Source organism: Lycium barbarum, chromosome 9 (genome assembly GCF_019175385.1).
Source record: "Lycium barbarum isolate Lr01 chromosome 9, ASM1917538v2, whole genome shotgun sequence".
Lineage (NCBI taxonomy): Eukaryota > Viridiplantae > Streptophyta > Magnoliopsida > Solanales > Solanaceae > Lycium > Lycium barbarum.
Window position 1 is genome coordinate 17,386,285 of NC_083345.1, and position 24,365 is coordinate 17,410,649.

Below are 24,365 nucleotides of genomic sequence, written 5' to 3' on the forward strand. Positions count from 1 at the left end.
CACTAAAAAGGAATGGTAATTAGGGTCAGGATTTTCTACAAAGGTCCCACCGTAGTGAATGTGTGTAAATATGACCTCCTCCATGGTCAATTAGTAAGGTAAACCTGAAAAAAAAATCACAAAATGATTTAATTTCAGCAAAATTACCAAAAGGGCACACTTTTAAGGCATATTTTACAGAAATGGAGCAGGGAATATTCTCAAACACATAACCCCAAATCTGGAAATTAAAAACCTATCTTTCTTCAAATATAGTAACGGAAAGGGACGGAATATACTAACTTTCTAATATCACTCACCACCAGGAAACGACTACTACACTACAAATATAGTAACGGAAAGGGACGGAATACTAAACAAACACCAAAAAAACTAAACTAATCTCAAAAAGTAAAACCCTAGCAACCTTAAACAACCATTATGAGCACGATTAACAACTAATCTAGACAGATACAAAGGTTTAAGATACTTACATGTAAGATATTATCCTCAAAACACCTTTCATCGACGGTGATGCTCACCGTCGATGATGTCGCGGTGAGAGAGAGACGGCTCGGGGAGAGAGAAAAGAGTAAAAATTGAAATTAGGTTAGTGGTAGGCCCATTTACATTAGGAACCCCCTTTTTTTAAAAAAAAAACCACGTGGATTTTATTTTCCACGTGGGAGGCGTTAAATGGAGCTAAAGTACACGTCATCGGGGCGTATATACACGCGCCCAAGTGTAATTAAAAAAAGGCCAAAATGTGCTTATGTGGTATAAATTCAGGATAGTTTAGATAGTCAATAGGAATAACCCTCCGATTTAGGTAGTTATGAGGAAAATGTGATAAAGTTTAGGGGGCTATGTATGACTTTTGCTTACACCATTTGTTCAAGTCTGAACACTCCCAATAAGTAATAATAGGGGAGTGGGGACCCGAAAGGAAAAATCAAAAAATGAAGTGGTCGAGTCGTATTTACCCTAGTCCAAAGGGTTGTCAAAACAATTTATATTTTATAACCATGAAACGCTGCGTTTTTAAACGGGCAAAGAAATCTCGAATCCTAAGACGTCGTCTTTCCCGAAATCCACAGTTTTCATGCTCCAACAGCCATGGCTGCCAGATCAGCCAAAAGTTCACATAAATCAAACAATTTAATTCAAAATCCTAAATTACCCTTTGCTATTGCATTACTCATCGCTGACTCAATCCTAGTTGCTCTGATCATCGCTTACGTTCCATGTAATGTTTCAATTTTTCCACACTTCATTTCCTGTTTTTTTTTCCTCTTATATGTGGATCAAATCAAAATTTTGTTAATTGAGTGGTTGCTTGATTTCTTTTTTTTTTTTAGATACGAAAATTGATTGGGATGCTTACATGTCTCAGGTGAGAGTTCAATCTTACTTCTACATTTTGATCTGTATGTTTCTCCAGTTTAGTAATGCAACACAGATTCCAGTTTAATTTACTTTGGTCAATAATACAAAATACTCCCTGGTTCACTTTTACTTGTCACGTTTTGTTTCTCGAGAGTCAAACTGCATCTACTTTGACCAAACATTTTTAAGATGTATTTTTTTTCATCATATTAATACGAAAAGAGTTGCAACTTATATAGGAGTATTTTTCGTATAGTTTTCGAACATCTAAATTTAAAATTTTAAATGTTGTATTAATGAAATTCAATTTAGCTTCGAAGATTAGTCAAATTGATTCTCGTGATGCGCAATGTGACAAGTAAAAGTGAACAGAGGGAGTATTTGCCAGTATTGGCTTAATACATTATAGTGTGGTTGATTGATATGTAGCTTATATTATTATGATTGATTGGTTGTTTTTTATTTACAGGTTACTGGCTTTCTCGAAGGAGAGAGGGATTACAGTAACTTGAAAGGTGACACGGGGCCTCTAGTTTACCCAGCAGGCTTTCTTTATATTTACTCTGCGATACAATATGTTACCGGAGGTCAAGTCTATCCTGCTCAGGTAATTTTCCTATTTTCTCCATTTCCGGGAGGTATAATCATTGTTTCAGTGATTGCCAGTAAACTTACATAAGAAGGTGATAGCTTGAATCTGATTTTGAAAGAGCACGCTAATGCCGTTAACTGACTGTACCCTTTCATATTTGATTAGATTTTGCTGCTGAATTTGAATTGAAAGACTCTATTGTAGAAACAACAATAAGAGAGTTGTACTTTGTGTTTTCTGAGTTAACTAATAAAAACAATGGAAACATAGCATCCGTATAGACAATGCTAACTAGTTACTCGTGCAGGGATAAGTGTGAGATTACAAAAGCCTAATTTATGTTAGAAGGCAAATTATTTAGTATTGGAATGAAATGGACTTGAGTAGAGCGGAACAATATGGAGGATTCAGATATCCTCCTGGATTCAGCGCAACTTGCTTTTGTATTTGTATCTCTCCTCAAGTTCTGGTGCAGCACCCAATTCCTAACTCCCAGCTGCAATCTACCTGAAATTTCTTGGCATAGATCCTGAGGAGGTGTCTTCCAGAGTTGGCCCTGATTTGTTAGCAATTATTTTAACAGGCTAAACTCTTGCTTACCTTCAACCCTGTTTCATAATATTTGAAACTCCAGCTAGCTCTTCATGCTTGTGAATCGTGATGCACTTTTCTTTGAGGCTTCTGTTAATTTGGGCAGTATACAATCTGCTGGGGTGTTTCTTTTCCTGACAATGACAATCTGAAGCAAATAGTTGTTTTTCCTACTGTATGCTATTCAGAAAAAAAATGCAATGACAGACTTTCGATGCTTATATGCATGGTGGAAGCTAAAAGTAGATTCTAGAATGAGAAAAAAATTACTAACCTTCTGCTGGGTTTTGCGTGTTCTCAATAGTTCACACTATACAGAATAATTGTAGGCACTTGCTTATTCAACTAGTAGTGACTCTTGAAATAATGTGGGCATATTCGTCTTGTCATTGGATAATCCACACTCTATTAGGCCTTCAATATAAGATCACCACTTCGTTGATTTCTATCTTTCCTTGTCAGTGCAGATTCTTTTTGGCTTTCTCTACACGTTGGATCTAGCAATTATCGTGTTCATCTACTTGAAGACTGATGTGGTAGGCGTCCTCTTCATATGAGTGGCTCTTCTGAGTTTTGTGGATAATCTTTCAAGCTAATATATTCCTGAAAAGAGTTGTGTTGTGACTCTTGTAAGACTGGAACCACTGGTGAAATTTGTTAGTGTTGACTGTCTATTTTTATTCATGTCATTGAAATTGCACTTTCAAAAGATTGAGTTTCTAGGTCCCTACAGTTTTAGACAGGGGTGTACTTTTGTGTGTCTTCTCACTTTTGCCACAATAGACTGATCTCCAGCAAAATCTTAGTGCTCGTATCAATTAAACCTTATCATTTCAAAAAGGAAAAAAGAGAATGAGTTTCTAGACATCAATTTGAGACCTGGTGACAGAATGCATCTTCTTTAAGTTGAATTTACTGCAGTCACAGATGATCTTTTTTTAAAGGAGGTATCTTGGTAAACAATAAATCAAAGTTGGACTTCAACGGGATTTATGGAGGAAAAATATGATGAAGCCGAGAAGTTATTATGTTTCTGGGAGGTAAAGGGCAGCCCGGTGCACTAAGCTCCCGCTATGCGCGGGGTCCGGGGGAAGGGCCGGACCACAAGGGTCTATTGTACGCAGCCTTCCCTTGCATTTCTGCAAGAGGCTGTTTCCACGGCTCAAACCCGTGACCTCCTGGTCACATGGCAGCAACTTTACCAGTTACGCCAAGGCTCCCCTTCCTGGGAGGTATTTCTGAAAAAAGAAGAAGAAGAAAAAAACTATGACTGTAGTTGGATCATTTATCAATATCATTCAAATCTTATGCCAAGGAGATCAATAGCTTTTGCTCAAGTTATTTCCACAATTAATATCATTCAGTGAAGCGGAGTCTTGACTGAAGTTTTGGGAATCAATGTCTTTTCACACTGAATCAGGATTGAGTTTCAACTCTAGTGAGAGGAAAATGTCTGCAATATGTCTTACTTTCTTCTGCTTACCATTTTTCTCTCTTTTTCTAATTTAGCTTTTTCGTTAAAACATTTTATTTACGTTCTTTCAGTAAATATTCAGAATTCGTCCACTTTGTGTACTAAGTCGGAAATCTTTTAAATGGACAAACCGCTTTTCTTTGGAGTTGAGATATGCTATGAGTAATTGGCAACATAGTTGACTATTAAACTGCACTGCAGGTACCTTGGTGGGCCCTCTCCTTGCTTTCTCTGTCTAAAAGAGTTCACTCTATCTTTGTTCTTCGATTATTTAATGATTGTTTTGCCACTACTCTCCTCCATGCTGCATTGGTCTCAATTATTTACCAAAAATGGCATCTAGGGTTGGTAATTTTCAGGTATATTCTTACTTGCTTTGACATTTTTATTTTTGGATTGATTTCACTTTATATCATTGATTAAAAGCCATCAGTTAAGATTGATCAATGGTCTTCTCTTTAGTACAGCGGAGCTGTTTCTATAAAGATGAATGTGCTCCTCTATGGACCACCTCTGTTGCTGCTGATGGTGAAGGTATACTACTGGGACAATTTAGGTTATTAATAATCTCAGTAGGACATTGAACTGCATTTCTGAGTTACCTTTTGTGTATATGGTGGAAACTTGAAATACAGGCAATGGATATTGTTGGAGTGATGTCTGCCTTAGCAGGTGCTGCATTAGTGCAGGTGGGTTTTCCCAAGTTCCCTTTCTAATTCCTAATGCAATCATGTTCAGCGGGCAGCATGTTTCTCATCTTTACTTTTGTTATTGTCTTCATTACTGCAGTTGTGTTCTTTGTGAACGTTGTTTGGAAAAATAGTTTTAGCATGTCCTGTTATTTTAGTAAGGACGGCTTGTTTTTGCTCCAGGATCAAGGCATCACTTTCTTCTGCTTACTCATGAACGGCACATGATGTTTTAACTTTTTGCTTGATCTATATGTTCCATCCTTGATGCTCTTGGGCATTTTTTTTAATTGTTACAATATTTTTTGTATTCTTTCCTCAGAGATCCACTGATGAGTTTGTGGTTCATATGCGTAGGTGAGTCAGGTGACAAGTATAATTCTGTTGAATGGAGCTTTTTCTGATCAAATTGTATACCGATGACCATGATGATTGGTGCAGATTCTCATAGGGCTTCCTTTTATCCTGTCGCATCCAGCTTCATATATATCAAAAGCTTTCAATCTTGGTCGTGTTTTCATCCACTTCTGGTACTTCCTTAAACGCAATACATGCAAAATTGGTGCTCTGAGGCACCATGTCGAAAACTTCATGCAACTTTAACGTCGCTGTCTTCCTTCTTTCTTGATTTATTTATATTTTGGTAAAATTATTTGACTGTGCAAGACAAATAGCATATATGGGGATAAGAGATTGCGTAACTATCAACTTGACACGCTGTTGTATAAACGTACGTTAGCATTATAAAACAACATTGTTGTATTATTCATGCACTATTTTCCCTGAAATGCCATTAAACAACACATTGGTGGTGTCTGCTAAATGTAGGAGATGCATGGTCTTACTCGCTGGCTGACTGTAGTTTGTTCTCTATCTCATCCCTTCGTAGTTTGGGTGGGTAGTGGGCTCATTTTATTTCACTGGACGCAGACAGCAAAATTATTTTTCCCCATTTCCCTTAAATAGGCCACTTCTCACCCTAAGCCTACTGTGATCTTCAAAGGAAGTTTCTGATCCTTTTGGATTTTAATTTGTCTTCGGCATGCCTTTTAGAATAATCTGACAGTTGAGAACTGCATTTCTACCATCTGTGCTACTGTAACATTATGCTCATTTCATGCTTTACTCCTATCCGTTGAGAAAATACATGTTTATTGCAACTCTCTGCTTTGTTGCAGGTCTGTTAACTTCAAATTTGTTCCTGAAGACATCTTTGTTTCTAAAGCTTTTGCTCTCTCGTTGCTAGTTGCTCATCTAAGTCTGCTATTGGTTTTTGCTCACTACAGATGGTGCAGGTGACTTTTTCTTCTCTACACACATAGGTATAAGTTTGCGGCCATTGGACTGCATTTATCCTTTTTCATCTTTTGCAGGCATGAAGGGGGACTGTTTGCTGTTGTGCATTCTAAACTCATTCAGTTGAAGCTTAGAGTTACTCAGAGTAATCCTTCTCCAACCAACAAAGTCCTTCAAGCTGACCGTAAGCAACATGCCCAATCTGTTTTGGGTTTTTCTATACTTAAAGGCCGTCAAGTTTGTTAGTGTCAATAGTTTTATCTTGAATTGGCATGATTTATGGTTCCTTAATTGGGTCTATGTCTATTTCATTTTCAGATATTGTGACAACAATGTTTGTCGGGAATTTCATTGGCATTATATGTGCCCGATCCCTCCATTACCAATTTTACTCTTGGTAAGTTTTGCAGCTCATTTTTTTTTCTTTAGGTCATGGATTCTATCTCATACTTCGTACCTCTTAAAGCAAATTTCTAGATGCGGTTATTAAGGGTTAACTAATCTAATTTTTGGAGTGAATTAAAAGCAGATTAAATTGTTTGTTCAAAATAAATAAACTACAGAAAGTATTTAAATTTGCAACTTTTCATATCTTTAAATATTTGAAAAGCTTTAGTAAATGATAATTTAGTTTGATTGTTGGAATAGTTAACATAATATTCAGCTTGTGATAGATGCATGCTTTTATGATCTCATGTTTGTATTGCGCTCTGGTCTGGTGAAACTGCTCATAAACATTACATATTTCAATAGGACATAATTCAATAGGAACATCCTTTTATGAGGAACCAAACACTAACTGAAATGTATTATCAGATTTTATTTTAATGATTTCTTTCTAATTTAATCAGTGCGACATACTAAAATGTATAGAGTGTTTCAGATCGTCATAGTAATAACTTCAGATGCGTCGACATCGTCATGGGATACATTTTGTTATGAGTTCACAGGACTGCAGCATTTACTTAAAGGGAGAAATATATTATTTATCCACTGCTCATTGAGTAGTTGAGCACCTGTTTTGTGGACTTCTCTTCCAGTGAGACAGACGCACAAAGTTCTACAGGAAGAGAATATCACAAAATCAGCCCCCTCTCTCCCCTGCTAGCATGGCACTAAAGCAAGGCATGAAAAACCTCGACTACATTTTCCAAGCAGATGGAAAGTTGGAAAATTACTCGCTCTTTCATTGTTTTCCTGTATTCTCTGTCAAAGTTTAAATTGAATTAAGAAAAGACTATTAGTGTTTGACCTATATTTGGTTTGCAGGTACTTCTATTGCTTACCATATTTATTGTGGAAAACACCATTTCCGACGCTCCTACGGTACTCTATCTGATATTCAAGCCTCTTTATTTGCTTTGTTGTATGGTATTTCCTGTTCCAGGTATGAACAAGCTATTGTCTCTTCTGCAGTTTACTGTTGTTCGCAGTTGTGGAATTTTGCTGGAATGTCTTTCCGTCCAACTCTTACTCATCAGTCCTCCTCCTCTGTGCCCATTTAATCATACTAGGTGGTCTATGGATAAGTTCACCAGAATATCCATATGTAGAAAAAACAACTGATAAATCAACATCTAAGAAGAAAGCCAGATGAGCACTACTTGTTTTCTCTCCTCCGAGAAGTGGTTATGCGAAATTACCTGCCCTCGTCTCTGACCGCCAGTGTTAAACCCTGATGCTCTGACCTGAGAGGCGTCGTTTGGTTATACTGAGGAGTTTTTTGTTTTTCTGTTTTTATTCATAGTTTAATACTTACATTGTTTAGATAGTATACAAAGCCAGCAAGCTGGTCACAACCACCTTAGATTCGAATTAAAAGCTCTTCAAACTACCCCTCATTGATCATCCCCACGGATGAAATATTTCAACAATTAAGGAGTTCCATAAATCTGAATTGGAATTGGATATTTAGGTCAGGTTTTTTTTCCACTTTAAATGTGTATGGTGTGTTCATTAGCAAGCTCAGTTTTTGAATACTTATAGCATGGTGTTGTAAGTCTTTGATGCAACTGAATCTTTCTTTGCGGTGGGACTGTCATATATATCTCTTCAAAACAAGCTAATCAAAGCATGTGTGGATAGAAAATCCTGCTAAATAGTTCTGTTCTTCAACTTTCTCGTCATGTTCAGCAAGTTTTTCAGTTATAATGAATGCAAGTGTTTGCTTGCTATAATCTCGCCAATTTTGAGAAAAGAATAAATTGGGTTTGTAAAATGAATTTCTTTATCCAATTGAATAAAAACTTTTAAATTTTGTATTTGAAACTAGTTTTTAACAGTTGCTGCTTATCAATTATTTTCAATTGATTAAGCTGAGCGAACTATAAAATTGGGAAGTTTGACGACCCTTAAAAAAAAAAAAAAAAGTTCCCCTCCTTGCTAAGCTATGTTTCCTGGTAACTCATATTACTTCTAATTTTCTGCTGACAGCTTCACTACCCTTTTTTATTTATGACGGTAAGCTACCATAAAAAGATCGGCGAGAAAGCAAACAGATGTGGCGCTTAACCCTTATTCTGCTGCTTACTGTTCTCTTCAGTTACACTTTGACCATTTGATGTGTAAAACTACTAATCAAAATATTCCACCTATATTTGCCTATCTCTATGATCTTTTCTTTTATTCATCGGATTTTTTTGGCTTTGACTCGATGCTTGGATGCTGAGTAACGGCTGACAAGTTGACTAGTGTTGGACGAGAAGATTTTTTTAGATGGTTACGTGAAGTTCGTCAAACGGTTTGGTTCAAATAGAAGTGAATAGGTAAGAAGTAGAAAATCCCATAAAAATTCATCTCAATTGACGAACTAACGTATCTAATTTCGTGTAAATTGTGAATGATGTTTCTTTATTTTTCCTTTATATTTATAACTACATATACTATGAAAATTTAATTAGTTCAAAAGTATCTGGAAAATCGTAGTTGAAGAAAAAAATATTTGATTGCTTAATTTTAATGGTGCCATTCATTTCGAGAGGGGTATAGTGTTTGCCACATATATTTTTATACTAATTTTCTAGAAGAGAATAATTCGTGCATCTCTCCCTCTAAACCAAAAGCTGAAGCAAAGTATCATACCAATTAGAATCTGATTTTGACAGACAACTCAAAAGCATTCAATTCAAACATGAACTTAACAAGTGAGTAACAATAAACATTGTATTAAACAGAAATAATACATCCTGAGCACCACTACCACTTTATTAGAAGCAACTGAAAAGAAAATAGTACTACTGTAGTATATATAAACACAGGATTCAAACCAGATTTATTCTAACCAAAAACCACAAAACACTACCACTTATTCAAACAGCAAATTAATCAAAAACAATTACAGTACTTACTAATTAACAAAGACAAGATAAATCGTAATTAACTCCGGCAACGAGTAATAGCACTGCAACCACGATCATACGGATTAGCTTCAGCACCTGTCTCACAGTTATAATATGAAGCACCTCTTCTAGAACACGGAACAGTGTTCCTCTGCAGTGCACCATAGCTTATGTAATCAGTAGTTGCTAAAATGCGCCTGTTGCTCTCTGAATCCATTTCGAATTCACCGGCGGCCATGCACTCCGCTATTGAACCTGTTGGGATCGAAACAATAAAGGCGTCATGCGAAAGGTAATAATTGCAAATTTTAGCGACGATAAACATTAGGAACAAAAGAAAAACATACTATTAAAAGAGATATAATAATGTAACAATATGGTTTAATCAATTGATTTACGTATGAAAAAACATAAAAACTATTACTGTAATAGAATAATCTCCCCATAACCAAGACCCTTTAAACGATTGTTGTATGAAAAAAAAGATCTTCTGTTTATAGAAGACCAAAACTACTTAAATTCCAAGAAAATGATAAATATGGTAGAGTCTTAGCTTTTCACGAAGAAAACATTTTCTACCAAAAAATAATTTTTTGAAGTAAAACACAATTAAGGTAGAACTCAAATAAGGTAGGAAATTCAGGCCATTTGGCGATCGAACCTTGACAGCTGTTGGCGGATTTCATAGGAATCCAGCCGTTCATGTCGAAGTCGGTAGCATCGCCGGAGATAATCAACGCTGCGATTAATATTGAAAAGATGAGGAAAATGGAGCAAGAGGACTTTGCCATTGTCTTTACAATTTGTTAATGCTAATTGATACGTGTTATCTTTCTTTTCCTCTTAGTACATATATATATAGAAATAATTAACAAGTGGATTATTTTTTTGTAGTAAGTTCTAACTACTACTGCTACTAGTGATACCATGTCACTGTTTTGGTTCAACGACAATAGGGCGGGATCGGGGACACTGCATTTTAAACTATTTTTTGGCTTTTTTGGTGAAACAGTGTTCATGTTGCCAGTAATTACCGAACTGCCATTCTCAGATTATAAATGTATTCAAATTTAACTATATGTATTTTAAATTTTAAAAGTAAAATATTTATATATACTACTTGTTATTTCACTTTTCACATGTAATTTTATTTAGAAAGATTGAATGATTGTCCTCCAACTTATTCTAAGGCAGATAATTCTTTTTGGAATACAAAAAAAAATAGTTTACTCAGCTATTCCCTTATTTTTGTTCGTTTTTTTTTTTTCCTTTCTTTTAATTAGTTTTGTGAGTGGAAATGCTCGTAACAAGGGGAGATTAAGAAGGAAGAATAAATTACTTTTGACGAAATTTGAACCCCATATCCAAGTTGTGTAACATGCTTTGACATGGAATTAGTAATACAATGTGGAAGGAGGTTCGGGGTTCGAGCCTTGAGAATGAATTTTCTATTTATAAGAAGCATTCCCCTTAATAAATTTTATGCGCGGTGCATGCGAATTCGGATTAATTGGTAGCAAAAATAAATTCCGCACATCGAGTAAGAAATAAAAGAATATAGTATGGGGAAAAAGCAAGGTATAATTATGTGGGAAGGGTTTAAGTGTAAGGTTGAGTTCTGATGCTTAGCTTCTCAAAGCCGTTTTGCTTCGAGGTTAGTACCAAAAAAATAGAAAAAAATGGTTATTTGAGTTTTTGAGAATGGCAGAAGCAGGAGAAGGGGAAAAAACGAAGAAATGTGGTGACAAAATAGTTAATAGTTCTGATCCAAAGGATTCACCGTCGTAGTTATAATCCCAACATTCTCGAAACAATTTCACCTTTAGGATGCACATGGACCACTTGTATCAACAACGTGTTGCTAATTACAAAAACAAATCATGGATTAAGGGTACATGAAAGAAATCATTTATCCACATTTAGTGTTTGCACCAACTAATGAACACATGTCTTCTGCACACTTTTTTCACACATATCATGTCTTCGGCACAATTTTTTTATGGTGGTGGTGTTCACACTTGTGCGCACTCGACTATTTCATAGAGTATTTGGTACCTCCCAAGCCCTCACTAACACATTACTATAGGGTAGGTAACTCTGTCCATCGAGACTTCGGCAAATGAAAGAAATCGTGTATACTTTTTGCGCAAATATTTATCAATTAAACACTAGTTAAATAATGTGTATTCTCATTCCTATTTATCCATAACCATGGTATATTTATGCGATTTAGCATACACGTTGAATGTGAACAATTTTTTTGTATCTAAAGTTATTTCGATTATAATTTGAAAAATAAAAAAAGGGTATTTCGGGGAAAGCAGAGATTATATTATGGTCATGTTGATTTAGTACAACAGTTTAGTTGTCCTAATCTTAGACTCAATCATAATAATGATATTCGAATTAAACCAAATCAAGGATTGTGGTTGGAGAAGAAATAATATTTCAATTGACGTAAGGATATGATAATGAGACATTGTGTATATATTCAAACGAACCTTCTTTCCTAATGCATTTCCTTTTTACCAGTTCAAACGCGTCCTCATTGCAGTTGGAAAGTTTAGTCATATCCTCAAACAGATGAACCTTTCAAAACCTACCAAAGAAAATGATGTCAATCTTTCTATATTATTATAACAATCTACTCGTGTCTACTTGTCATCTAATCGTCTTCTTCTACAAGAGTTTTTTGGTTTATTTATGCAGATATCGTTAGCAAATTATCTCATATCTGCCATTACTATTAACGGAACTCAGGCAGAAGCAAATCTAAAATTTGAAGTTTATGATTTTAAACTTGACTGAACCCATTACTTGTTTTAGATACTACAGTTCGTAATTAAAAAATCTTTAATAAATTTTCTACTATAAATACAGAGTCTACGCTAAAGCTACTGGGTTAGTCCGAACTCATTCCCAAGATTGTAACTCAACCCCTGGCTCCAGCGCGACATGGGTAGACTTTACACTGCATATCCAAATTCTTCGAGAAGAAATGTCCAAAATAACCCCTCAACTTTTGATTATGATTTAAAACTATTTTCAGTTTGGAGCTCCATCAAGAGTCGAGGCAAAAAATGAAACTTTACCCTAATAGTGGGAGTAAATTTAAACCTAATATCTAACGGAGGACAAAGTTGCTCAATTTCTGACAGTTCTAGGGCAAATTAACCTTTTTCCTATTAGTTTTAACTGTCATTATATGACACTATATTGTTTACGGAGTCAACAATTTTCTTCTCAGACCGGCTTTAAACATGTTTTAAATAATGTTGTGATTAATAGTACCTCTTTGTGTAGGTTTAAAATATGTGAAATATTAGTTCAAGCAAAAATAAGAAATTGATGCCAGAGTCTCTTTAGGACAGAGTCAAACGGGAAGTACTTAAAAAGAAAATATTTCTAGGTGCCTTGTACAATAGTAAATCATCACATAGAAGTCAATCATCCTGGAGGTTTTAACTACAACTAGAGTATTGTGTTAATTATTTTATAAAGTAGACATTGATAAAATTTTCATAATCCAATAATAATTGCTCAAATTTTGAGTACAAAAGTTTTTAAAAAATGCATCAAGCAGAGTGACCGTGCAGGCAAAGTAGGGACGCAAATTTTCTGAGGAATAATAAAATCTGCAATGATCTTGGTTCCTTCAACTTATCGTTTGATGCAGAAGTCTCCCCGGCAGAGTTATTATTTTTTATTGAAGTAGGTTTAGAATATCTTCTTGTTGGAACCATTCCAGCTAAAATACTCTTTTTTTTCTCGTTTTGATTAAAACAAAGACTTAGTTAATATTAAAAACAGATCGATCCATTATCAAATAATGAACCAAAGCTCAGTTTGAACGTCTGCAAGAAAATAATAATATTTCTCAAAGAAGTCAACTACCATAGCAGAAATTACTTCCCCGACTCCTTAGAATTGCTTCTCTTGTTTTTCTTCTTTGTTCAATTGATTGTCCCAACATTTAACAAGGAAATAAAAACCAAGACTCTCTTACCTATACATGTAGTATAATTCTCCAGCTAAGGTTGTTCAACTGACCATCCTTTGGCATACGTAGCTACGCGCTGCTTGTATGACAAAAGTACTACTGAAACTACATATCATATTGATTTTTTAACCCAAAATATACATTCGCTAAGTTCAGATTCACTGTCATGATATAGTGAGGAGTACAGTGGTAATTCGTGTAGATTGAATTAAAATCATGGATCCACCTCTGGCTTTAACAATAGATGAATAACTATATCAATATTGACGGTATAGATCATACAAGAATAAGTTTAGTTCCATTGTTTAGATTTCATTTTCTCTGATATTCATTTGGCAAAGGTCAATTTATAGTACAGCATATGTTCGTAAAAGAATGGAATGTAATGCGGACAAGAGCTCGACAGGCATCAGTTAGTGCCTTATCTATTTGAAGAAAGGAGACTGACCAAAAATATACCATGTAGTTAAAAGCTTTTAGCACACAACCAGAGAAACTTGTATTATCTTTCTAGCTTGCTTAATATTGCTTCCATTGGAGGCAGCTCCTTCAGAATTTGAGCCCAGTCGGGCATCCCCTGCAGAGTTGGTCGATATTAAAACTCCACAATGAATTAACCCATAAAAAAAAAAGTAAAGCATAAAGCAACACAAACATGATTATTTGTACGCCACCTCAAAGGCGTCTTACTTGACTTGTGGATTTTACAGTCATCTATGTCATGTCTTGAGCAATTTATATGCTAATTACATATGCATATTAATGGAGCAGAGAAGAGAATTGCAGCACAGAGAATTTTACAAGCACTGACCTTTCCTGACCGTCGAACACGACCATCTAGACGAAGTATAATGTAAACATCTTCACCAGGAGTAACACCTTCAGACTTCTGTTGATCCTTTATCCACCTGAAACAGATTGAGGTTGAACAATACATCTCAATAAGCAATGAGCCTTCCAGTATGTGCACAAGGAAAAAAAATCAGTCGATCAAACTGTGCGACTAGATGTCCTTAAGATAAATATGGCACAAACATAAATGCCCATAAAGATAATGTGGTGAGTAGTTTCAAGTGTATTAGGAACAGGTTGATACCTTTCCCACTCTGCAGGTGAAACAACCTCTGCTTTGAACCGGATCTCTGACTTCAATTTTGCTTTTGCAATTACTGACTGAGTTCTTTGGTCAAAATCTTCCTGCAGTAGCAATGGGAGAAAAATAAGAAAACCTTAACGAGATACATGCACCATTAAGATTATTATCTTATGCTTATTTGAGCAACAAGAAACGACTTTGAATAATCAGTAGCATGTAAATAATATTCTTTTGTTCTTTGAGCAAAGAGAAAAGCAGAATCATGAACTTGATGTGCATGCTATAGCATCATGTTGTTTAAAATGATCATTAATTGCTATTAAAAATCTTCAATCTTACCTCTATGGATGGGAGGGAAGCGACTGCCTTTTGAGAAAGACCAAAACCTTTCTTCTCTATTTTTGTTTCCCTACCTTCACCCCAAATAACAGGAACTAGAAGGACTCCACGTTTAAGAAGCTCCATGCGGAATCTCTCAGCATTTCTCATAGCCAGAGATACTGTCTCCTTTTTTCCAGCCAAAATAACCTAATAACAAGCAACTGGTCAAACTAAGAGGAGACCATATGTTCGAGTCAGGTATTTCAGAATAGAAAAAAAAAAAAAAAAAAAAAGAGAACAAATACGTAAAAGGAAATATTTTTGCTCATGAAACAAAGGTATTTGCTGCAAACCTAGCAAAACATGGAACTAACTTTTCTGTCTTCATCATCCTTCCGACAATGTAAATGTGATTAAAAAAAGGTTTCTTCTTGATGTGACGAGGGAGGTAAACTAGACATGTGTTATACGGGACTTCTCATTCTTTAAGTGAAAAATTGAAGGACTATGTTTTCCACTCAACTTCTTGAAATTGAAAACAGGATGAGTAAAGGGGAAGTTGTCTCACTAACAGGCCTCACGGTGTCTCTTAGCTGGACGAGTTCAACAATCCTATTAGTTGAAAGGCGCAAAGGGAGCCTTGATAGTGTTTCATCACGCAATATTTGTGCAAGCTGTTCCTCTTTTTTGTTGTCCCAAACCAACAAAGCCACAAAAACAACGATACCTGCAGAGTGCTGGTTCAAGAGCTTAATCATTTTTGACGAACAGTTTAAGAAGTGTTAAGCAAATATCATTTACAGAACTTCAGAACTGAACTAAATGATTCATAATCAAAGGTAGTCGATATTTACCAACGACATTTATAGCAGCATTTCCTGCAGTCGCCCCAATATCAGGAGCACCATCTCCACCTTGAATTGCAAGGATTAACCTAGGTATAGTGAAAAATGTAGAAATTCCAGCAGCAGCGATGAATGCCACGTAGAAGAATCTTCTGACCCCCCTAAATGGTGCTTGTACCTCACTGATGAGCTTAAGGTCTCTACGGAAACTGTATCCTATGTCTTCCCCTCCTAACCTAGCCTGTGAGATAATAGAAGATTATGAGATTCAGAAACAATGAAGCAAAGCTAGAGCCTGCTAAGTTCTGAAGATACTGTAACATAATCGATGTGGTAAGGAACTGAAACTAATACCCTGTTGGGCCAAGCTTCCAAAATCTGCTTATGTTGAAAAGTACTTTCTGTCAGAAGTGTTTTTCGGAAAAGTGCCTTTTGGAGAGTAGCCGTTCATTTTTGGCGAATCAATTTAAAAAACACTTTTGCCAATATTATAGCAGTAATTTTGTGCTTGACTAAGATTCCCAAAGTGCTTCCGAGGAAAAGCTACTTTTTTTTAGCTTCTGAAAAATAGCTTCTACTTTTACTCAAAAACACTTTTTTTTTCTTTAAAAGCTTGGGCAAACACCTCAACTTTCGACAATAAGCACTTCATTTTTTATTCTTTTAAAAAAAGCACTTTTGACTTCCCACGTCTGGCCACCAAGTATGAATAACTTGGTGGCCACCAAGTTGTTCACTTATGGCCACAAAATTGCTCACTTATTTCCTCCTATAACTAGGAGTTCATTTGTAGAAGTTATATATACAATCAATTCCTCTTATTATACTTCTCTGGTGTATTTACTTCATAGTCTTTATTTTACAATACGTTATCAGCACAAGCCTCTGCCATCTCAAGTAAATACTTTGAAAGCCTCGAAGGTATTGACTTTCTTTTTCTTAATTAATGGCAAATATTTCTAAACGTGAATTTGTTGCCTTAGATATATCTGGCAAAAGCTACATGTCTTGGGTTCTTGATGCCGAAATTCATCTTGATGCGATGGGTCTGGCAGACTCCATCAAAGATAAAAATCAGGCAACGAATCAAGACTGTGCCAAGGCAATGATATTCCTTCGCTATCACCTTGATGAGAGCTTGAAAATGGAATATCTCACTGTTAAATATCCTCTTATGCTGTGGAATAATTTAAAATATAGATATGACCACCTGAAGATGGTTGTGCTTCCACAAGCACGTTTTGATTGGATCCATCTGAGGCGTATAATTCTGCCATGTTTAAAATTATTTCTCAGTTGAAATTATGTGGTGAAAATATCACTGATCATGATATGCTGGAGAAAATATTCTCCACTTTTCCTGCCTCAAGTATGCTCCTGCAGCAGCAATACCGAGAGATGAAGTTTAAGAAATATTCTGATCTAATCTCATATCTTATAGTAGCTGAACAACATAATGAATTATTAATGAAAAATCATGAAAGTCGACCTACTGGTACTGCCCCATTCCCTGAAGTGAATGAGGCAAATTTTCGCCATTCTAGGCATGGACGAGGTCGTGGCCCCAGTCGTGGTCATGGTCGTGGTCGAGGAAGAAATTTTAATCATGATTCTCGACTTGCACCAAATAATACCCTTCACCACCAGCAGTGTAAAAGGAAGGATGAAAAGCATAAAGCTGTGTAAAAGAAAGATTCAGAAAATAAATGCTACCGATGTGGAGGAAATGGGCACTGGTCACGTACCTGTCGTACGCTAAAGCGTCTAGTTGAGCTTTATAAAGCCTCCCTCAAAAAGGCAGAAAAGAATGCCAAAGTAAATTTTATTTCTGAAGATAATGTTGAGCCCATGCATTTAGATGTGGCAAATTTCTTTGAACTCCCTGAAGGAAAAATAGATCATCTGATCGGTGATGGATCTGTAATAGTTTAGATATTTTCATCCATGTTGTTACTATTAGCTATAATAGTTATGTAAATAAAGTTTGTGTAATGCTTTGTTTAATAATAATATCTACTTTCATGTTCACTTTGTCTATTCTTTCATTTTGAAGAATATATGGAAATTCCTCAAATTTTATTTGGATCAATGACCAATCATGAAGATATTTGTGTGATTGAGAGTGAAACAACGCATGCCGTATTCAAAGATGAGAAATACTTTTCTCACTTGTGTAGGAAAAGGGGAAATGTTAATACAATTTCTGGAAATTCAAAATTGATTGAAGGCTCCGGAAGAGCTACTATATTTCTGGCTAAGGAGACGAAACTTATTATAGAAGATGCATTATTCTCTTCTAAATCCCCAAGAAACTTGTTAAGTTTCAAAGATATCTGCCGTAATGGGTATCACATTGAGAGATTAAACGAAATAAATGATTAATATCTTGCCATTACAAATAATGTCTCTGGCCAGTAATATGTTTTAGAGAAATTACTAACTTTGTCTTCTGGTCTGTATTATGCAGAAATTAGTACAATTGAAGCACACTCGATCATAAACCAGAAGTTTAATGATTCAATTACTTTTGTGCTTTGACATGACCGAATAGGTTACCCTGGATCAATAATGATGAGACAAATTATTGAAAATTCAAATGGGCATCCACTTAAGAACCTGAAGATTCTTGAAAGTGGTGAATTTTCATGTGCCGCTTGTTATCAGGGTAAATTGATAGCTAAGCTATCATGAATGAAAGTTGACATTGAATTCCCTGCCTTTCTAGAGCGTATATATGGGGATATATGTGGACCTATTCATCCACCTTATGGGTCATTCAGATATTTTATGGTCCGAATAGACGCATCTTCAAGATGGTCTCATGCGTGCCTCCTATTGTCTCGCAACCTGACGTTTGCGAAATTATTGGCACAAATAATACGCTTAAGGGCACAGTTTTCGAATTATCCCATTAAGGCTATACGCCTCGATAATGCCAGAGAATTTACGTCTCAATCTTTTGATGATTATTGTTTGTCAGTTGGGATAAATGTTGATCATCTTGTAGCTTATGTTCATACCCAAAATGGCCTTGCTGAGTCATTTATTAAACGACTACAATTGATAGCAAGACCACTACTTATGAAAACACGGTTGCCCAATACCGTCTGAGGTCATGCTAACTTACATGCAGCATCTCTTATTCGTTGTTGACACCCAATTTTATCCCTCCTTTATTCCAATTTATTTCCTCGGGCTTCTAAAATTATTAACGAACTAAATACTTTGTTTTCACTACTATTTTATTTTTCTACTACTATTAATATCGTTACTTTTATTTTCACTATTTTACTATCAACATTACTAGCATTACTTTATCACAAATTCCAAAATGGTTTGTCATCATTTTATTTTCGGATTTTGTACTCGTTAAATTAGTTACAAATCAATACTTTATTAAATCCTACTTTCTATGTATGAATTACTAATTATCTTCACATAGTATACATTGTACTAGTTATGAAGCCCAAAAGGAACTAATTAGGAGAAGAAAATACCAACAATTTCAGCTATCTGAAACCATTTTTACAAGCCCAATTTAGACCAGCCCATACTCTAATTAATTCAGCTCACCATTACCCCATTTACCCGACCAGCCCATTTATTTTCAACTCAGCAGCCCACTTGTTTAAACCCGGAGTAGCCCACACCCGTTTCTACCCGACCCGGCCCACTTTAATTAAATCCCTAAATCTCTATCTTCAACAAAAGAGAAGCCGCACAGTTTCTTTCCTCTCTTTTCCTCACCTCTTTCCTTTTACAACAAAGATCCACTTTCCCTCAGCCATGGCAGACTCTCACCATGCTATTTTCGTGCAACACTCCTCTCTCCCTTCTTTCTCCCTTCACCATTTTGGGCTACAATACACTCTCCCCTTAGTCGTGCACAGTCATGTCTCTCCATTTCCGCGAAAACGCAACAACACCATGTGAACCGAAAGCTATTGAATGACAAAACGACACCCCAACATTTGTGTCGAGCCCCAGTTGGCAAAAATCCATTTCCGGATAAAATCCAAACATACTTTATCGTCTCCAGCATACTCAGCTCAAGGAGATACAACTTTCGAACGGCTCTTGAGAGTGAGAATCTCAACCCGTGACCCTTTTGGATTTTTTCGAATTTGAAATTCAAAAATCGTTAACCCTAGCACTTTGTTCCACCTATAAATACATCTTTAAGCTCTCAGCCGAAAAGAAAAAAAGAAAAAAAAATACGAATCCCTACTCTCTACTCTTAGTATCTGATTCGATTCATCAAAAAAAAAAAAGAATACGAAACTTTAGTTCGCAAAATCCTCAATACTTTCATTCGAACTCATTTGGCTCAAGATCCGGGTCTGTTCATAACAAGAGAGTAGATTTGACGCCGTCAACGCCCCATTTCACTGTACACAAAACAGGTCAAAAATCCTCCTTCTCACTCTCCTTTAAGTTCTGTTCTACGTAAATTGATGTAGTTAGATTCGCCTAATTTAGTATGATTCCGATTCGACGTGGTGATTAGCTATTTTGCGAAGTGTGTTTCATTAGTCAGTTTGCCGAGATATGGAAACTGTATCACATAGTTGATTTGCCTTAATAGGATTATATGTGTTAGAGCAGTTGGTTATTTAGCATGTTGATTATAACCAGACGAATAATGTTCTCTACCTTATTTGATAGTTGAACTTGTTCGGTACGTCTAGATTGGCTCAACCCGTTAGGTCTTATATGATTATTTCATTCCATGTTGGTTTTAGTTGCTTTATACAGTAGAGATGATGTGGCTGTTCTGAAATGTTTTCTGAATTCTGGGGAGAATATAATTTTTATAAAAACAATTGGTTTTGAGATAATAGTTGATTGCTTTAAAGTCTAGCATATCTTTTTATAAAAACAATTGGTTTTGAGATAATAGTTGATTGCGATTTTGTCCATTTAAAGTTTCAAACAATTCTTCCTTTTCCAAATAATCAGTCACTTAAAACCAGTTTACTTTTCTTTGAATGGAATATCGTCTGCTTTATTTTCCTTCCACTTGTTTACTTTTCTATGAGTTCGTAAGGGTCTGTCCTGATTATGTGCTTACCCATGTATGAACAACTATAGCCTTCCTCAGATCAGTACTTGTTTTGTATGCTGTCAGTGTGCTTTATTTGATTCAGTACCTGTACAAATATGCCAATATGTTTGGTTAAGATTCGCATGAATTCCGAATGTTGCAAGTATAACTTGGTTAAGTCCAGCACATGTTTGAATATTGTAAATACAGTTAGATTAAGTCCTGTTATGTTGTATACCGTAGCATTTTTTTACCTTGTATTGTGGGTATCCAAAAATTACAAGTATGCCTTGCCTGGGTTATATCTATGCTGAGTCCTGTATGTTATTGCGTGAGACCTATATGTCATTTCGTGCGCAGATATGCCTTATTGAGTCGTGTATACGTGAAGTATACTTAAATATACACAGTATATACATAATCTACTGATCTGTTTTAAGTTTATATTATATATGTTTAGTCTTATTCATTGATTATATGCTAATCCGTTTCCTTTTCATTTTTTTTTGTGTGCATGACCTCCGCGTACGAGTCCGAAGGACTCTTCTTCCTCCGCATTCGGTGTTGGGCTAAAAGCCCAACAAGATATTTTTCTCGAGTCAGCCCCATCAGCCACCCGAAGCAATATATTAAAGTTGCTGGGCCGAAGCCCAACAGTGAACAGATCGCGGCAGTTCAGAAATGAGTTTAGCCCATTTAATTTTATTTGATCCTTATTTTGTGCCCTTAAATTATACAACTAGTACTTTGCTTGTTTGTTTTTCTTAGCTAGAATAAACTTTAGTGGGATTAATGGGTTAGTTTTAGTACGATGGGTCTTTAATTTAAAAGAGAAACTAACAATTAGTTTATAGGTTTCATTCCTCCTTTTTATGTTAAACCATTTATAGTATCTACAATATTTTATTAGAATAATTGATTTTCAAAATAGCATGACTACATATTTTGAGTTAAAAGAATCAAGATTCACTCTTACTATCTTAGAAATTTAAAATGTTACATATTTTACACTAACGTTAACTTATTTGAGAAATAAAAAGGCAAACTAGTTCTGTGGATAACTTCTTCACTTTAGTTTTTTTTTTTAACACTTAAAACATGTATTTGTTAAAACAACCTTTACATAATCTATATTGAACTAATAGTCTTTCTATAAAAACTTTAAACTTTACTGATATTAATCTTACAATAACGCTTTTAAATTTGTTAGTCGGCATAACCTACTTTCTCCAAATATTTATAAAATGTTGTACAAATCCATACTTCCCTCGGTTTATTTATAACTAAAGTCTTTTTATACAAACTATTATCCTTTTCACAAATATTATTTAAAACAACATGTTCATATTTTCTTTTTTACTATAACCTTAGCAACACCCACAAGATATTTTCTTAAATATGTAAAATATTATATTTGCATTCTTAGCCTAATTAAATTTTAGTCCGGTCGGTTAACCATTATTAATGGAACTTAGAGGATGCCTAATACCTTCCCTCTAAATTAGTTGAACCCTTACCTAGAATCTTTCGGTTTCGTGGACTTTAAAATAAAATCAACTTTAGATAATTACTTTAATTAACTTTAGGTGCCCTAATTCACCATAAATAATTAGGTGGCGACTCCTAACTTTAAATAACCTCGGAATTACCGGAATGTTATAAACTATTTTGATTTCGGTTAAAATAGGGTATAACAGCTTGGCGACTTCACTGGGGACTACTTAGGTTCTAACCATAGCGGACTTAGTTTTAATTAGGCTTTGTATGCTTGTTTTAATTACTTTATTTGTTCTTAACTGTTTGTACATGCTATTAATTGTTTGTTTGATATAAACTGTTTAACTGTTACTGTTTTGATATAAACTGTCATTCCGTATCACTTTTCTCCACATTTGGAAATTCACACTATCACACGTACACGCGATGTGTGTTTTGCGCACCCGCAAATTTTTTTCAAAAACCAAAATTTTAAGAGAGTTGGCGTATGCGCGGGGTGTCCGAATACCGGTGACCGCGTAGCCTTCTCACTCGAGTAGTCCGCTCGGGAACCTTGCGTCTAGTAAACCAACTCTTAGTCAACCTAGGATAGAGCTAAACCAACACCCTTTATTAGGAGCATACATTTCATGACCTAGGAGGTTTAATACACTTGGTGTATTAAACCCATTAGATGACTTTACCCAAACGTCCAAGTGGGTTCACGACCCCGAGTGACACTAATCATACTTTATATGCATGTTTGAAGGATAATTGTGCCTAAATACGGACTATTTGCTTTAACTAATTAAACTTTAGGAAGGAGGGATGACTAACGTTTCTATGACAGGTATGGACCTCACATTGGAGTACGTCCGTGATCAACAATTGACGAGAACCGAGGATACCACAAAATGGAGCTGTACATTTAGACATAGGAAATTGTATTTACTTAGATTAGGAAATACTTTATGTTGTATTCATTTGATATGTAATAAAACTACGTTACTTTTGTACTTTAGTTCGGGAATTAGAACTTGTTTAATTAATCAAAAGCAACGGGATGACGTATTATGGCACACTTTACCCTTCAAACAAACGATAGGCCTACCTTTGGCACAAAGAGGTCAAATGCACATTAGGACGCGTTATTGTTTGATATACCCATGTACATTTGTTTGACAATTTGTTTGACTTTATTTGACGAATTATTTGCTACATGACCTACTTGACTTTACATGATCATGACTTTACCTAGACTGACATCATTTGCACTTTATGTTTCTTTTTATTTTTATTCCCCCAAAAGAGTTGATTCGTGTTGACACTCGAGCTGGCCGACCACCCTTACCTTACAAGGTCGAAGACGTCATCACTACCTCGACGTACCTGGGTTGTGCAAGGAAAAGAAATTATCATGACTGATCCAGCCACATCCGTTTCAACTGGTTTGGAAAACATTGTGATCTCTAACGATCCTCCCGAGACTTCTGAACATAGAAATACTATGCAACATGACGAACATATCACCCGCCTGACTTAAGAGATTGAGGACCTACGTGGCGAACTAAATCGGGTTAGGGACCTGACCAATTTATCTGTTACACTCCAAATTCCACCTCCTGAACCTAGAACTGTCGCACCAAACCCACCTCGTTTTCCATCACTCGAATCTCCAGTTCCTGAACATTTTCCTTCACAAAACAATGCACCTACCAACAACAACTTTCCTCCCATCACCCTCACAAATCCACCAAATCAATCACAAGTTCACACTCCTTACATTCCTTTACCTACCAACACTAATCCACCACCTACAACTACTCCTCTAAACCCACCAAACAAACTTCCTACAAACACCACTTATAACACACCACCTCCAGTCCAAAATATTCCCACCATCCAAACTTATCCAACCCAGCATATACAAGGGGCGCATTTTGTCACTCCTAATGCACAATATCTTTCTCCGGTATATGCAGCGGAAACACAAGCCTATACCAACCCAGTAACGGTCAGGTTCCAACCCGAGGTAGATCAATACGAGGAAATGGAGAAAGAGGCAAAAGCAAGGGCGGATGATATGTTGTTAAAAGAGATCCACAGTCTCAAGGAGGCAATGAGAAACCTGCAAGTTGCTAAGGGAACTAAAAGCGTAAAATACGAAGATCTGTGTGTGCAGCCTGATGTCGATTTGCCCGTAGGCTACAAACCGCCGAAGTTTGATACTTTCAATGG

At 35.8% G+C, this 24,365-nt stretch overlaps 3 protein-coding genes across 3 annotated transcripts; 1 reads left to right on the forward strand and 2 right to left on the reverse strand.

The window, feature by feature from the left end:
• The first annotated feature begins 1,005 nt into the window (after positions 1 to 1,005).
• Positions 1,006 to 8,078, forward strand: LOC132609582 (dol-P-Man:Man(5)GlcNAc(2)-PP-Dol alpha-1,3-mannosyltransferase). The gene is made up of 13 exons (XM_060323640.1): positions 1,006 to 1,225; positions 1,338 to 1,372; positions 1,835 to 1,972; positions 3,016 to 3,084; positions 4,224 to 4,381; positions 4,490 to 4,556; positions 4,658 to 4,711; positions 5,153 to 5,241; positions 5,890 to 6,006; positions 6,085 to 6,191; positions 6,326 to 6,404; positions 7,277 to 7,333; positions 7,424 to 8,078. Exons 1-13 carry the CDS (start codon positions 1,096 to 1,098, stop codon positions 7,602 to 7,604), a joined length of 1,281 nt encoding a protein of 426 aa, XP_060179623.1. The 5' UTR covers positions 1,006 to 1,095; the 3' UTR covers positions 7,605 to 8,078.
• A 1,073-nt stretch (positions 8,079 to 9,151) lies between these two features.
• Positions 9,152 to 10,183, reverse strand: LOC132610023 (rapid alkalinization factor-like). The gene is made up of 2 exons (XM_060324277.1): positions 10,007 to 10,183; positions 9,152 to 9,600 (listed from the first exon to the last, which is right to left on the reverse strand). Exons 1-2 carry the CDS (start codon positions 10,134 to 10,136, stop codon positions 9,383 to 9,385), a joined length of 348 nt encoding a protein of 115 aa, XP_060180260.1. The 5' UTR covers positions 10,137 to 10,183; the 3' UTR covers positions 9,152 to 9,382.
• Positions 10,184 to 13,576: 3,393 nt separating this feature from the next.
• LOC132611710 (protein LOW PSII ACCUMULATION 1, chloroplastic-like) lies at positions 13,577 to 15,857 on the reverse strand (the record flags this gene model as incomplete). Its single annotated transcript, XM_060326095.1, has 6 exons — positions 13,577 to 13,922; positions 14,157 to 14,253; positions 14,442 to 14,542; positions 14,781 to 14,969; positions 15,335 to 15,489; positions 15,617 to 15,857. Coding segments are annotated over 6 exons (858 nt in total), but the record flags the coding sequence as incomplete, so codon positions are not given.
• Between the last annotated feature and the right edge of the window lie 8,508 nt (positions 15,858 to 24,365).